Source organism: Esox lucius, chromosome 13 (genome assembly GCF_011004845.1).
Source record: "Esox lucius isolate fEsoLuc1 chromosome 13, fEsoLuc1.pri, whole genome shotgun sequence".
Classification (NCBI taxonomy): Eukaryota; Metazoa; Chordata; class Actinopteri; order Esociformes; family Esocidae; genus Esox; species Esox lucius.
In genome coordinates this window covers 31,633,648-31,650,089 of record NC_047581.1, presented here as the reverse complement: position 1 = coordinate 31,650,089, position 16,442 = coordinate 31,633,648, and the positions used below count along the sequence as shown (strand labels likewise).

At 42.8% G+C, this 16,442-nt stretch overlaps 1 protein-coding gene across 4 annotated transcripts in view; it reads right to left on the bottom strand.

Annotated features, from left to right (window-relative positions):
* pdlim5a (PDZ and LIM domain 5a) overlaps nucleotides 1-16,035 on the bottom strand; it is a 54,865-nt gene extending 38,830 nt beyond the window's left edge. For all 4 annotated transcript variants that reach the window (XM_034296528.1, XM_010877013.3, XM_010877014.3 and 1 more), the window contains exons 1-3: nucleotides 15,914-16,035; nucleotides 13,900-14,069; nucleotides 5,097-5,248 (exon numbers count right to left, since the gene is read on the bottom strand). In XM_034296528.1, coding sequence (XP_034152419.1) covers nucleotides 5,097-5,248; nucleotides 13,900-13,998 — 251 coding nt within the window. In that variant the 5' untranslated portion in view covers nucleotides 13,999-14,069; nucleotides 15,914-16,035. The remainder of the gene's footprint in view (nucleotides 1-5,096; nucleotides 5,249-13,899; nucleotides 14,070-15,913) is intronic.
* Between the last annotated feature and the right edge of the window lie 407 nt (nucleotides 16,036-16,442).

Sequence of the window (16,442 nt, the reverse complement as noted above, 5' to 3'; positions counted from 1 at the left end):
ATGTATACAGTACACTTTGTTTCAGATAAAATGTATGTTATCTTTATGGACAAATATTAGCTTTTCTTTAAAATACAAGGTCCTAAGTGACCCCAAACTTTTGAATGGTGTTGTTAATGTTGTATTTTGTATGTCTTAGACTGTGACAAACAACTTCTCCAAACATTTTTCAAGCTAATGAAAATCAATCAATCACATTCATTTATGAAGCCCTTTTTACATCAGCAGATGTCACAGAGTGCTTTTACAAAACACCTGGCCTTAAACCCCAAGGAGCAAACAACACTAATGTTGAATTTCAGTGGCTAGGAAAAACTCCCTAAGAATGCAAAAACATAGGAAGAAACCTAGAGAGGACCCAGGCTCAGAGGGGTGACAAGTCCTCTTCTGGCTGTGTCAGGTGAACATATTAAGATTACAATTGTAATAATTACATACTCATGACACACAGAGTCCTGGGGTCTCATACTAAGACTCACAGAGTCCTGGGGTCACATACTCATGACACACAGAGTCCTGGGGTCTCATACTAAGACTCACAGAGTCCTGGGGTCTCATACTCATGACACACAGAGTCCTGGGGTCTCATACTAAGACTCACAGAGTCCTGGGGTCTCATACTAAGACTCACAGAGTCCTGGGGTTTCATACTCATGACACACAGAGTCCTGGGGTCTCATACTAAGACTCATAGAGTCCTGGGGAACATGCAGAGACATTAGTTTCAGTCTGCAAGCCATCAGACTGCTGAACACTGGACCTGTCCGACAACATACTGTACACTGATGCTGCTTAACTGGGCAGACATACACACAGTTTCAATATACTGTATCCTGTATTTATATACTACAATTATAATGCTGATACTGTTTCCTGTTGCTATCATTACACTCACCTAAAGGCAGTTGCTTCAATGCATTTAGGGGTGTGGTCCTGGTCAAGACAATCTCCTGAACTCCAAACTGAATGTCAGAATGGGAAAGAAAGGTGATTTAAGCAATTTTGAGCGTGGCATGGTTGTTGGTGGCAGACGGGCCGGTCTGAGTATTTCACAATCGGCTCAGTTACTGGGATTTTCACGCACAACCATTTCTAGGGTTTACAAATAATGGTGTGAAAAGGGAAAAACATCCAGTATGCGGCAGTCCTGTGGGCGAAAATGCCTTGTTGATGCTAGAGGTCAGAGGAGAATGGGCCGACTGATTCAAGCTGATAGAAGACCAACTTTGACTGAAATACAACCGAGGTATACAGCAAAGCATATGTGAAGCCACAACACGCACAACCTTGAGGCGGATGGGCTACAACAGCAGAAGACCCCACCGGGTACCACTCATCTCCACTACAAATAGTAAAAAGAGGCTACAATTTGCACAAGCTCAACTAAATTGGACAGTTGAAGACTGGAAGAATGTTGCCTGGTCTGATGAGTCTCAATTTCTGTTGAGACATTCAGATGGTAGAGTCCGAATTTGCCGTAAACAGAATGAGAACATGGATCCATCATGCCTTGTTACCACTGTGCAGGCTGGTGGTGGTGGTGTAATGGTGTGGGGGATGTTTTCTTGGCACACTTTAGGCCCCTTAGTGCCAATTGGGCATCGTTTAAATGCCACGGCCTACCTGAGCATTGTTTCTGACCATGTCCATCCCTTTATGACCACCATGTACCCATCCTCTGATGGTTACTTCCAGCAGGATAATGCACCATGTCACAAAGCTTGAATCATTTCAAATTGGTCTCTTGAACATGACAATGAGTTCACTGTACTGAAATGGCCCCCACAGTCACCAGATCTCAACCCAATAGAGCATCTTTGGGATGTGGTGGAACGGGAGCTTCATGCCCTGGATGTGCATCCCACAAATCTCCATCAACTGCAAGATGCTATCCTATCAATATGGGCCAACATTTCTAAAGAATGCTTTCAGCACCTTGTTGAATCAATGCCACATAGAATTAAGGCAGTTCTGAAGGCGAAAGGGGGTCAAACACAGTATTAGTATGGTGTTCCTAATAATCCTTTAGGTGAGTGTATAATAATTGTTGTTGTCCTGCTGCTGTAATTTATAATGATTGTTGTTGTTATTTCTCTAAGTATGAGCACTTGTAATATCTTTTTTATTCCATATTTAATTTTTGATATGCAGTTCTGCAACTAAAAGAATCATGTTGTATACATATTCCTTATATTTTTGGTTGTATGGACAATTTAACTATGGTCATGAGAAATTAATTGCCAGACTATGGCCATAAATTCATAACTTATTATTACACAAATACAGTACATGCAGCGACAGGGGGCTTCCCCTTTAAAGGTAGATTTAGTATTACGCCTAACTTAATTCGAAATTGCCATATCTTAGATAGCTCTGAGCTCCATGGCAAACCCTCGCAATGAAGCTGGGACCGACTGCTCCTCCATATGGAGTTTAATGAGTGAACATGTGTAATGGAAAAAAATTCCTTACTGGTCACTGTTTTTACTGCCTAGCACAGACAGACCATTTCAGATTTTTATTTGGGTTTGTCGGTGGGTCAGATATCTCACAATTTTTTTTATTTTTATTATTGGCGGACAATCATTTCCTCTACCATAATCTTTATGCACCATTTCATGTTTGAAAAAGGATCTGTTTTAGTGAATTCTTTTATTTTGTAAATGGAAGCCTCTGGTTTGAAAGCAGGTGTGGAGAAAGAAGATGGGTGCAAGTGCCGATCAAGTGACTAACATGTAACACCAACAGGACGAGACGGTAACACGGCCAGTCCCGATGCCTATGAGGACAGCATTGGTGCAATCGGATAGGATACATTCAGGAAGGGAACAAAAAAAGACGCCTGTTACATTGCACTGGCAACAAGCTACAGAAAACGGAGCTAACTCTGTGTCATGTCAACGATCTGAACATTTCAGCAGGCAAATACTTGTTATAGTGCTTGTCGGTGTCACTATGTGAAAGGTTGCCTCACTAATTTGCGCTGCATGATGGATGTCTGAGTGAACAATGCTGGCCAGACTCATAGGGCTGTAGCTTCTGGTCTGTCTGTCTTCCTGCTTGTCTGTTTTTTAAACAGACAATGCTGTCAGCCCACTCTGCTACCTCAATACCACACAACTGTAATGTAAAATACCCTCTCCTCATCTCACTTTGCGTCCATGTGAATGTGTGTGTGTCCTTGTTTTTCTATATTTCTTGGCACATAAAATCCCTAGAACACCGGACAGTTTTTACCCCTCAAATTAGGTTAGGTTTAGGTTAGGTTTAGGGTTACAGTTAGGGTAAACCTTATGATGGGGGGTTATGATGCATGCACGTGTGTGAGTATATGTGTCTGTCTGCATGAGTGTCTGTCTGTCTGCATATGTAGGTATATTTCTGTGCGTTTGTGTGTGTGCGCGTCTTTGCGTTTGTGTATTGTCGGCAGATATCACAGCGAACCTCAATGGTTGTATGGTCATATCTCAAATAACTGTGAGAGACCTCGGCGCGACCCTTGACCCTGACCACTACTTTGATGAACATATAAAATATATCTCAAGAGCTGCTTTTCTCCATCTTCGGAACATTGCAAAAAAAACTTTTGGACACAAAAACATTTGGACACATGACAGCAATGGCCTCTCTACACTGGCGGCCTGTAAAGGCTAAGGCTGATTTTAAGGTTTTATTGTTAACCTATAAAGCAATAAAAGGACTTGCTCCTACTTTCCTCGCTGAATTGGTGCAGCCATACATACCTACACATAACCTCAGATCACAAGATGCAGGCCTTCAAATTATACCTAGAATTTCTAAACAAACAGCTGGAGGCAGGGCTTTCTCCCATAGAGCCCCACTACTGTGGAATGATCTGCCGATGAAGGTTAGAAATGCAAACTCAGTGCAAACTTTCAAGTGTCTACTAAAGACTCATCTCTTCAGCATGGTCTGTGATTAAGGGTTGTCTGGCCCAGGGATGGGAAGGTGGCCGGAAAGGCTTTATATCGTCCACCCTTGCTGTCTTGCCAGGTGGGCTCTCATCTCCACTGGGATGTTCTCTCTCCAGTGCCATTCAGGGGCAGAGTCACTGGCATACTGTTGTTTCTCCGTTGCTGCCCTCATGCAAATGGAAGTGACCTCTGTGGGCAATACTCCTCCCTTATTCAGGGTGGTTGTGGTTGGCTGGTTCCCCTTTGGTTGACGCTTGGCAACGTGGGTGGATTGACTTCCTGCCAGTTGGGCCCTGGGGTCTCCCTTGGACAGGGCCACAGTGTCACTGGACCCCCCCTGACTCAGCCCCAAAGTTGTACGCTGCTATTTTGTTTTGCTGGGGATTTGGGTCGCCTCTCCTTCTCCATTGTATATCCTTGTTAATCTAAGGAATGTGCTGTCTAAATATTCCATGTCGGCTGATCTGTCTAAACTGAGGAGGACATGAGGTCTTGGCCCACACCTCAGGAGTACAAGGCTCAAAAGACTTGTAGCTGACCCCCCCCCCCAGGGTTGTCCCTATCCTCACACCCTCTTAGGGAGTTTTTCCTAGCTACTGTGCATCAACACTGTTGTTTTTTTTATCCTTGCGGTTGTAGGCTGGGAGTTTTGTAAAAGCACTTTGTGACAACTGCTGTTGTAAAAAGAGGCTTTAGAAAATACATTTGGTTGATTGATTGTGTGTGTGTGTATGTGGATCCTCAAAGAGTAACTATAAGTGTCTGTGATTCAAATTCTCTCCTGAAATGTAAAATAAGGTCAATCTTGTTGTTTTAGTGATATTACGATAAAAAAAAACAAAAAACATATAGAAACATCTGGGCCACATTGTAAAACATTTTGTGGAAAGTATTAAGCAAACTCCCAATCCTATCACAGCCGGTTGCCTTTTAACTGTACTTTGAGTCAACCACCAAGCCAGCTCGTAAAGTGATGTGTAATTCCTACTGAACTCCAGCCAGAGTGAAGATGTCCAATTAATACGATAAGTGATCGTGAAAGTAACACACGGTTGAATATTTGCAGATGTTTTTTGCAGATGGTGGCTTGTTAATATCTGCAAATAATCTACAGGGGACATTATAGTTTAAATAGACCGACGTTGCTGTCTCACTTCGTACCTTTGCAGGGTGAGGTTGAGGTTTCCAGTGCAGGCCTTGATCTTGTTCTGAGCTTCTAGGTGGTTCATTCCATCAGTGCTGATGCCATCAATGGAGAGAACTGTGTCTCCCACAGCAATGTGGGCCTTGGCTGCCTTTCCCTGGTCCGTGAGCTGAAAAACACCACAACACACATTTGTTTTACAAACTGAATGTGTATATTTGTTTGGTGATGTGTTAATATTAAAATATTAATTTACAATATTTAGTTTTAGACACCTCATAGTTCACACACATGAATACTGGCTTAGAATCATCTAAAATACCAGTCTTATTTTGGGGTATTTTTTATGTTGACAACATGCTGGGGAATCAGCAGAAATGTTATTAAATCTAATTTTTACTAACTTAAAAACAATGTTACATTTAGCTCCTTAGCCTGTAAAATGTAAACGCTCCTACTGGGTTAAATGTAACACTTCATTGGCATCAGTCAATTAATCGTAACTTTAGATCCTGCAATCGTAGTAATAGTCTGTAACATCGGCCTGTAGGTTGAGGGCATAAACAATATTATTAATCTAAAAAAAGTATGAATGTTTTCAAATGAATGCCCAGAGTCCCCTACAGGTCAAATGTTCTGTGTTCATTAAAAAATGCTATTTATCACACAATTTGTACAAGACATGTTCTTGTACATGTTCTCTTCCTCAATAAAATGAAAGTTTGTGTTGACATTTGTTCCCAGGTTTGTAAAACTGTGGGGGGACACTGATGCGGTGGTGGTTAAATATGGGGTTATGGCCTTGTGGTTCTTCTGACACCAATCCAGATGAAGCACAGACACCACATCACAGCCTGAGTCATTCTGTGCAGACAAGGGCAGAACAGCAGAAGAAAGAGAATGTCCCGTCACCTGTGAAAGCCTGAGAGACAGAGAAAAGTGTGTTTCCTATTTCTGCAGTTGTGTGTGTGTGTGAACGTGCGTGTCTGAGTGGGTTTGCATCTTTCCCGTAATGCTGCCGAGTGAATACTCAGGTTGATGCTCAGTGAGGCAGTACGCTGAAGAACTATCAGCAGAACGCACTAATAAAGGAACTCACCACCGAGATTAAAGCAAATCTCTGCAACTCCGACATTCTATGGTCATATTAATGGATCACACACCACGACTCCTCACTCCACCGTCTGAAACACCTGCGGGCAGACTCTGTATGTGTGTTGGTGGGAAATGTCTTCAGTCTTTTCTCCTTTTCTCATAGAACCGATGTGAACGGCGACAGCGTCCATCCAACGGCGCAGTCTTCATGACCGTGCCCGCCCTTCCATCCTCCCCCCTCAGGAGTACTGGAAACATTGACGTCTTTCAGGGTAATGAACGTTCCCACGTCAGACAAGTGAAAATAAAAAAACACTTGATGACAGAGAGGGAGCGAGAGGGATGCGATTGTTTATCTAACTTGCTTTGTTTCCTGTGGCAATAAAGCCCCTTTCAGTTGAAAAGAGGAAAGAATTTATTGCTAATTCTTATGCTTTGTTTTGTTATTATTCGTAATTATTTTCTACTTAAAGATCCACTCCAGTCACTTGATCACCCCACTGAAAGCACAAAGTATCATCAAAAACACATCGTTTGAAAAAAGGGGATCTCACCTTATCTAAGTGACCTCACCTTGTCCCAGACAGATCGTCACCAATCACCAAACAAAATTAGGTTCAGGTGTGCAGCAGGTTGTTTGGGGGCAGGGGATGCACTGCTCTCTCTGTTTTAATTGGCTGCAAGGAATTGTCACTTGTATTTTGTCTTCTAAATCAGTGATCGGATTTGAGGTGTTTTTTAAGCTGAAATGAGATATCAGATGGATGATCATACGACTGGAGGGCAACTTTAAAGGGGATTCTCCTATCCAAACATCTAGAGAAAAGTGATACCTGTCTGAGCTCTAGTGATAAAATGTCTCAAAAGTGAGTTCAATATCTGACTCTGTCAACACAAACAAAGATATAAAGGACGGGTCACAGAGCATAGGTGATAGGGGGCAGGTCACAGAGGTCAGGAGGAGGGTGGACATGGGGAAATAGGTCCTTGTCTAATGCCAGACTCCACCTGCATGGCTCCTGGAGAAGATTCGGTGCATGTATTGATGCCATCTGATGTGAGACATGGAAGGACCAGAAGGAGAGCCATCTTATGTGAGACATGGAAGGAGAAGAAGGAGAGCCATCTGACGTGAGATGGTGGAAGGGCTCCATCCCTTCCACTGTGTCTCTGGCTCAGGTCCAGGTCCAGTCAACAGTGAAGGGCCCTAACTAACTAACAGTATCCAGAAACCCATGTGTCAGACAGTACCCCTGAGGAGCCCACACACCAGCCCAAACCATACCTGGACTGCACTGTGCTCACTGGGAACAACACCAGAACATCCGCTGGCACTTCACAACTGTTTATCCCAAACTAAATACATCTGGAGAACCTGACGTGGGATCAGTTCATGTCTGGCTACATGACTAATGGAGATACAGGGGCGTTGATCCTCTAAGTGAGAAAACATTTTCTGTGGACGGGAAGATTTGTGATGCATTATTGTAAGTAGTTGTATGTTTGACCTTCCATTCCGGTATTCGCAAAGTTAAACCTTGATTGCACAATACATGAACAACTGCTTGAGATTAACGGCGAACTAACAAAGGAAACACTAAAGGATCGTTGTTGAGTGCAGTATTCCTTAAAGTTGCACATAAGTCAAAGTCACACACCACATGGATGGAATTTACTCTGTATTTATCAGAATGTCCAAACACTAACTGGTTCACAGCGCCAGTGTCCGATTTCAAGCTAAAACACGAGATACAAACATTTGTTTGCCTTTTAATTTGCCTCTTAATTCCTTCATTCCGCCTCTAAACGGATGTCAGATAGACTATGGTGGCAAATATCCTGCAACAGTCAAAGAATTGCATTATTTATAAGCCAACATAACACTTTATTTTTAACAAGAGTCAAATCATAAAATATGTGTAAAAGAGGCAGGAGATACGCAGCAGTTAAGGATTAAATTCCATAGCAACTCAGTAACCGTCAAACAATAACAACTTGTTGGTAATCGAGAGAGAAGCTCACCACAAGCTACAGAATGCAATGAGCCATCAACAGCACATCGTACAATTAAAATGCTGAACAGCAACAGGCAGCTAAAACCATAAGAAGGATTCCCAAATTGCTTTTCGCCTATTTAGTGCAATATACCTATAGACAGTGGGAACAGGGTGTCATATTGGGATATGGATAGTATTCCTAACAACAAATGAACCACAATAATCAGAAGAAAACAAATTAAATAATATTTTGCAAATAATCTAAGTGATGTGGGTTGACCAGAAAAGAAGTGGGTGTGCAGCCCAAAAGGATTCTCTCTGGAGCCAGGACTCCACCTGCAGTGTATTATCCACTGGCTCATGTTCACATCTCTCATGTTTCCATATTGTGAATAGATCCAACCTTCTATGGAGTGTTCGGCTTGGGTGAAGATCTAATCCGAATCTTAGGTCCGTTTTGTACTTTCCAGAAATGGTTAAGGTGAGGATTGCTGACCCTAAAATTGTACCATGAGGAGACTACACCCTGGGGTGTTTATTTAACTGTTAGCTGGCCTACAACCCAATCAGACATCAATAGCAAGCAACTAAAATCTGTATGGAAATGGTAAAGTATTCTGTATTGTTCTCGTTTCCATTGATTGTAACATAAACATACTCTAGATTTTATACCATTATCGAGGCATTTCCATTAACTTTTGGTGATTGAATCTTGTGACTTTAGGCTCTAGTATAAACAAAGTTATTAAGGGAAAAGGGGGAGATTGATATTTCACCTGGTTTCAAGAGTTAAGTTTATATAAAAAATTGAGCTGTCCATCAATTAAAATCTAGTATATTATGTTCCATTTTCAACACCTCTGAAATGAGCCAAATACCATTTAAAGTCATTAATCAACCCTGTAATAAGAATAGCTGCTATGTGAGAGAACTGACTAATTCATTGCAATGTCTCTCAAAATAACTTGATACATTAAAATCTCTCTGAGCTTATTTTTTCTACAGCTGCATTGTGTTGTCTAATAATTGGACTTGACTTGCACTTAATAAAGAGACAAAACAAGCACTATGTTCCCATAGTTATGTTGGTGCATGTTCAGCCAAAGCCACAGAAGACCCACGGAACACGTGTGAGTAATGGCTTGCAAACCAGATAGAAAAGCTGGCCCAGTGTTTCGGAGCCATGGTGGGTCCAAGTCAGGCTTTCAACTCAACCAGAACCAGTGAGCTAATCTCAGCTGCTTTTGTTAAACATAGAAAGCCAAGACGAAGCAGGTAAGACATTTTACTGATTTTGGAAAAAAGAAAACTGTGAAGTGAATAAGAGCTGCATATCACTGTTTACGGAGTCCCAGGGAACTCAAACAGAACACGATGTACAGCAGATATTGCGAACAGCAATGTAGGCACAGGAAATACTAATACTAGCAAAATGACCACCTTGCCAAGTGGCAGAGACATAAAAAAAAAAAAAACGGCACCAGTTGACGCCAGTGGCCCAGCATCGTAAAACCAAACGGTGCGGAGGATACCCTAACTAAGCCTTACGACAACACATCGTTCACATGACGACGACGAGGCTGGATTGCAACAGTTTTCAAGTGAGAGAGACAAAAAGAAAAGCTCTACTTGTACCAGACAAGCCCAGAAGTAGAATGAGAGTGGTTATTCTGTAGGCAGGATCACCACTCCGAACCTACATCGTTCTCGTCCGTCGCGTGGGAAATTGGTGGCCGACCTACCTGGTTATGAGCAGATACCTTCCAATAGTGTGAGGCGGGGGAGAGGAACCCCGAAGCGCGGTAGAATCGCTGGCACTGTGGAAAATACGCTCAGCATCGTGCATTAATGACGGCCATCCATTGTTTTCGTATCTCTCTGTCCCTGTCAAACGTTACGGAGATCTCTTGAGAGAATCTAATTCAAAGTTCACATTTGACACCAGGTTTTTGTATTAGAAAGTAGTTCTATTTTTAAGACGTGCCAGTTTTAAGCAGGTGTTTTATCAAAATCTGCTTAAAACAGACATTCGGGTAACCAGCGGAGGCTTTGTTTTCATACCTTGGGAACTTTTATCACACCCAGAGTACTGATGACTGAATAGTGTAGATGTTCTCCTCTTGCTTGATGAAATACATCAAATAGGGGATTTTTCTGGATGTCATCACACACAGTAAAAGCTACTTTATGTATTAGTGTGTAAAACAGCTTTGTTATACAGTAACCTGAAGAATTAATGGCACCCTAGTTAAATATAAAGGAAAAAGGTGAAAAAAATGCATTGTTTGCTCATACTCTCAAAACGTAAAATGGATTCCCTCATGATGTTCCACTATTCCTGGATGATCTACTCCCCCATACACACTGCTAAACCAATTCAAGAGTGGCCAATCACCTTCCATGGCCTCCCCAATCAGCAGATCTGAACATTATTTAATCTTTAGGGGAAGTTCTGGAGCGCAGAGGGCAAAGTAGATTTCCAACTCCCTTCATTTCTCTTTTTTTTTGTGCACTCATGATTTGCCCCCTTTTTGCAGACAGACCTCTCCAGACCAACCACGTAGAGGCAGGTCAGTCGCAAAAATACGTATGCCCAGGCCCTAATAGATGACATTGATATTATCACAATCAGTGTGCCCTGCCAAGTCATGGGCCCCATCAATCACATCAACCTACGGCCCTGTTCAGAGGTTGCATAATTTAACAAAGAGGTGCCATGTTAGCGTTAGCATGAGAGCAACGGAATAGACCACAAGGCCCTGGTGACATTGGGAGAGTCACTCTCAGCGTTTGCTTGTAGAAGTGATGAATGGCCCTCCAACAAACAGCCCCAGATGAAAAACATGGAGGTCTAGAAGTCAGACAAAATATCCTGGCCTGTGCCCTCTCCCACCAACAGCAGAACAGCGATAGTCCTGAGCAGTGCCAAACACAATAGGACGCTATGTTAAAAGACTGATTTGTGTGTCTATGTGAAAATATGTTATTTCTGGAAGGGAAGATGGTGGATTGATTTAAACACTTAAGAGAGCAGCGCCTGTCAATCCGAGGTTTTCTAAAAGCAGCCTCCCATGCCACCAGTCCTGATGTGAACTATTATTGGCAGACGTGAAACAGACCAGAGTTCGGTACCCTGAAGAAAGCCTGAATTGCTAACGAGCGTGCTGAGAAAAGCAGAATATCAACTAATTCTCTGTAAAAAGATCCCCCCAGCTGACCCCTCAGCTCTGATCCTGGGGCACAAAAAAGCGCTACAGTTGAATCACGCCACAAATGCAACACCATCAGTCTACACCTTTTTAAAAATATATATGTTGAGCAGTTGGCCTGGCGGAGTGACAACCGAACAACAGTTACACAGTTATGGCTGATGCAGCTTTTGGAGGGACGTTTCCAAATCCCCACCAAGATCGTCCTTGTCTCCCTGTCAGCAGTCTCATCCCAGCTGCTCTGCATTGTTCCCTTCCAGAACCAGAGTTTCAAAGAGCAAAGACCATACACGCGCTCACCACATATCTTAAAATGATTGCCAGAGTAAAGCCCTGAGTCAGTGGAGTCAGTGTGAGTTAATTGGTCAGTGTGAGTTAATTGGTCAGTGTGAGTTAATTGGTCAGTGTGAGTTAATGCTACATAGACATTCAGTACAGTATATAAGCCTTAACACGATTCTAAGGCTTGTATATGCTCATTACACCTCTTAAAGCATTTTAGGTGTTACCAGAATAATATGGAGTGAAACCTTGAGGAGTTTTTCAGTTAAGACAAACGCCTTCAGAAAGTTCCTGTCAGTGGACCGTGATTAGTGCTATGGCAGAAAGTTCTTGTCAGTGGTCCGTGATTAGTGCTATAGCTTCCACAAGCTCTTCAAATTACAATTCACAAGAACTTCAATTGTAGTGGGATGGGTGTCAATATCTGCATTGGGTTGTGCCATCAATCACACCCTAATCCATACATACTGTATTGCAACATGGACCCCCCCCCCCCCCCACAGTCAAAATGAATACACTATGTAGATAAAAGAATGAAAATAGGCACTGGGAAGATTTCTGCTGTCCTAGCTTCAAGGGGAAGCTGGTTCCACCATTTGGGGTGTGAGGAGGGAGAAAAGCTTTGACTGGGCTGAGGGGCAGCTGCCCTGTCATAGTGGTGAGAGATCAGAGAGGTTGTGTTGGGGACACTTGTGTTGGGGACACTGCCTTGCTTAAAGTTTGGTACATTCCCCTCGCTGCTCAGTAGCAAATGACCAGGGTTTTTTAATGTACGTCAGCGCAGACAGTCCCTTGGTCTCTCTTCTTTAGTCATTAATTCTTTAGTCTTTAATAGGTCCTTGCTGTGTCTTAGTGGCCTCAGGTTCCATCCACAGTCTTAAAAGGGAATTAAACATCGCTGTGAAGTGTAGTCTGACGCCTCAAATGGGTCTTGGCCGAGACACCCAGTCAAATCAGAGTTTAGGTCAAAGACTGACATCGAGGATCTCCCACTATCATCTGTCATTATGCGAGCCCTCCCCCTCCGCTACACACATCTATACTGGGGGAGACGTGCATCATCAACATTAGCCAAGTACAACAGCAGCACAACGCCCTACCGCCCTGATCAATAACCAATAGGACAGACTGAGCCATGCGTTCCCCCAGACGTGGTTCTTCACTCCATTTCTCCTCATCTGACTGCTGTTCTGTTCAGGCACTGTCCCACTTCTGAATGGATTTCATCTGTATCTGTTTTCTCCAGTGCTTTCTCAACAGGAATCATGCACTGACCAACTGCAGAGGCGAGGCATCCCTGGTCATGCAATTTGTTTGTTTCCATTGTAAAAAGTTCTGATGAGTGTTGACCTGATTCGGCCAAACCTGAATTATTGACCATCCAAGACATTAAGCACATATTAATGTACAAAGGTGTTGTTGTGTCATTACATCTAGCACATTACTAGCACAGAGAGATCCCACAACCTTTAACAAAAAACATTTGAGGAATGTTTTGGAAACCTAAATATGTTAGCTGGTAATTATAGCTGATTTGCCAAATCCAATTACAGAGCTTCTAGTGGGAACATCAGGGAAGAAAGTTCTGGTCTCTAGAGTGGTTTCTTTGAAACCGTCCTCTCAGTGGAGAATTACACCTTTAGTCACCACATTGGACTTCAGATCGCTATCCAGGGTAACTAAATTAGTTTAGAGCAGCTGTAATGACTGGGGTGGCAAATAAGCCATGGGAGCAGAGAAAATCCCATCAGAGTCATTAGTGGGAGGCATCTCAGTTCCACAGCAACAACTCAGACATGGCAAATGTGGAAAGCCAGAAGCAGAGGATCTATATATCAGCCTACCGTTGCCCTGTCTACCACTGCCCTCAGTCAAGGCAACACAAGGTAAGGTAACCAAGGCAACACAAGGTAAGGTAACCAAGGCAACACAAGCACTAGCCTTACCAGACAAGCCTGGCTAAACTCCTGAGTCAACTTAGAGTCGACCTCAACTGCAAAAGAACTCGGCCCCCTCATCTCGCAGCGAGAGCCAGTAAAATCGTGTTGGTCACACACCGTCATGCAAACCTTCATCGCACATCACTCAACGACCGGATAGCATTGCAGGGATGGTAACCATTCCTGAGCTGGGAGCTGCGTGAAGGGGTGCGGACCGGGGGAGCCAGGGGACATTTCGGTGAAAGTTGAGAGGGTGTCAAGCAAGAGGAGACGGAGTGGCGTTGGGCGCGTGCTCACCCTGGAGATGGTGAGTGGCATGCTGAAGTCCTTCCCCCCCTGCAGCCTGAAGCCCCACGGGGCGGGGCCGTGCAGGGACACGGTGTAGTTGCTGCTCATGGTGCTCTGGTAACACTTGCCTGATGGAGATCCACTCGTATGTTAAACCTGGACGTCTGTTCTATTAAGATCTAGGATGTGAGAAGGGAAAACATTGTTATTGTTGTTGATAACATTTGGATGTGATATGGATAACCCATAAACTACATTTGGAGGTGATTTAAATGAACCTTATCTTATATTCTAGAATGGTATACCTGCAAATTCTTTGTATATCTTAAAATTATTTATTCTTAAAGTATATTTTATATTCAGTATCAGTCAAATGTTTGGACACACCTACTCATTCAAGCATATTTCTTTAGTTTTACTTTTTTCCCACATTGTAAAGTAAAAGCGAAGACATGAAAACTTTGAAACAACAAATGAAATTAGGGGGTTAAAAGTTCATTTGTTGAATTTCTTTCCTTCTTTAAGTGTTTGAGCCAGTCAGTTGCATTGTGACAATGTAGGGTTGATGAACAGAAGACCATCATCATGTCTGTACGGTGGTAGTCCAAATTATGTCAGGACAACAGCACAAATAAGCAAAGAAAAACTACAGTCCATTACATTTAGACATGAAGGTCAGTCAATCCAGGAAATGTCAAGGACTTTGAAAGTTTATTCAACTGCAGTTGCAAAAACCAAGTGCTATTATGAAACTGGCTTTCATGAGGACCACGACAGGAAAGAAATAGATTAAAATAGATAAAGTGCAAATAGATAATGTTCTTCTCTGCTGCAGATTGGTTATACTAATTAATCTGTCTCAAAAATCATCTAATTACTGCACGTCAGATTGCAGCCCAAATAAATTCTTTACAGAGCTCAACCCCATCTGGTTTGCCATAGGGGGAGTATCACTGTTTTTAAAGAGAGTCATGACCCAAAACACACCTCCAGGCTGTGTGAGGGCTATTTGACCAAGAAGATGAGCGACTGAGTGCTGCATTAGATGACCTGGCCTCCACAACCACTCAAACTCAAACCCATTGAGATGGTTTGAGATAAGTTGAAGCAAGTGCTCGGCCTTTGTGGGTTCCAACAAGTGCTCGGCCTTTGTGGGTTCCAACAAGTGCTCAGCCTTTGTGGGTTCCAACAAGTGCTCGGCCTTTGTGGGTTCCAACAAGTGCTCGGCCTTTGTGGGTACCCCATCAAGCCTTTTGGAAAAGCATTCCAGGTGACGACCTTATGAAGCTGGTTGAGAGAATGCCAAGAAAAGTGTTGAAAGGTTGTCCTCAAGGCAAAGGGTGACCACTTTTAACAATCTATAATGTATATTAATTAATTAAACATTTTTTTGTTACTCTTTGATTCCATATTTGTTATTTCATAGTTTTCATGTTTTCAATATTATTCCACAATGTGGAAAATAGTAAAACAACTGAAAGACCCCAGAATATGTATGTGTCCAAACAATTGACTGGTACTGTACAGTGTACAAAATATCTAAATATATACACAGAATATATAATTTAGCATTTAAAATCTATAGCTAGCTGCAATGTTAAAATATTGTTAAATATTTAAAGCAGAGGGAATACACTGTACCCCTTAGCACATGAATAAAACAAAAGTGCCCAAATAAGAATTTCTGAAAATAAACCTGGATGAACAATGTTAAAGAAGAGTCCTCTATTTACAGCCCACAAAATTCCCCAAAATGATCAACTAATGTATATCAAAGTGTGAAAAAGGAGCAATAGGCTACAGTTGAAGGTCTGGGTTAGACAATAACACTCATCGGGCCAGTTTCAGTGCCTATTCATAAAAAAGCACAGCTAAAGAGTCTCCATGTAAGACACTTCAACACCCAGGGCTAAGCTTCATCTTTATTTGTTTATATATTTGGATATATATTGTCGTCAAACCAGCAGTAGCTCCTGTGGCCCGGGAAAGCGTCCATAGTGGTTAAGAATATGTGAAGCCCTACCTCTAGAATAGGCAGTCCTATCACGGATGAAACTGCTGTGCAGGTAGATGGACAAGACCGCAGAGAACCTAGAGACTTCCCTCAGACAAATCCCTTACTGGTAACACACTGAGCCACGCAGCAGGGTAATGGCCCTTTATACTGGACTGGTGAGGCAGGGCAAGGGGAGGGGGAGGGGAGGGGACAAAGGGGAGGGGTTAAAGCTCACATCCAGATATTTTAGGAACAAGGACTCATCGGAGGCTGTAGCATTTAAGGTGGAACCGTAGATAAATCCGACGCGGCCTAAAAGTAAACATTCCCAAGGCCCAGCTTAAAGGGATTCTGGGAAGAATTTTCCACAATGGGGATAGTTGGGGTATTACCACTGCTCTGATCTAGCCCCCCCACCCCGCACACACACACACACACACACACCCCCCACTCCTCCTCCATTCTAATCCATATTGACTGTCTTCTTCAACAGGGGAAGGATATGGCTGAACTGGGCTTGGTGTCCCCTGACAACACCGTACCTTCAAGTATGTTC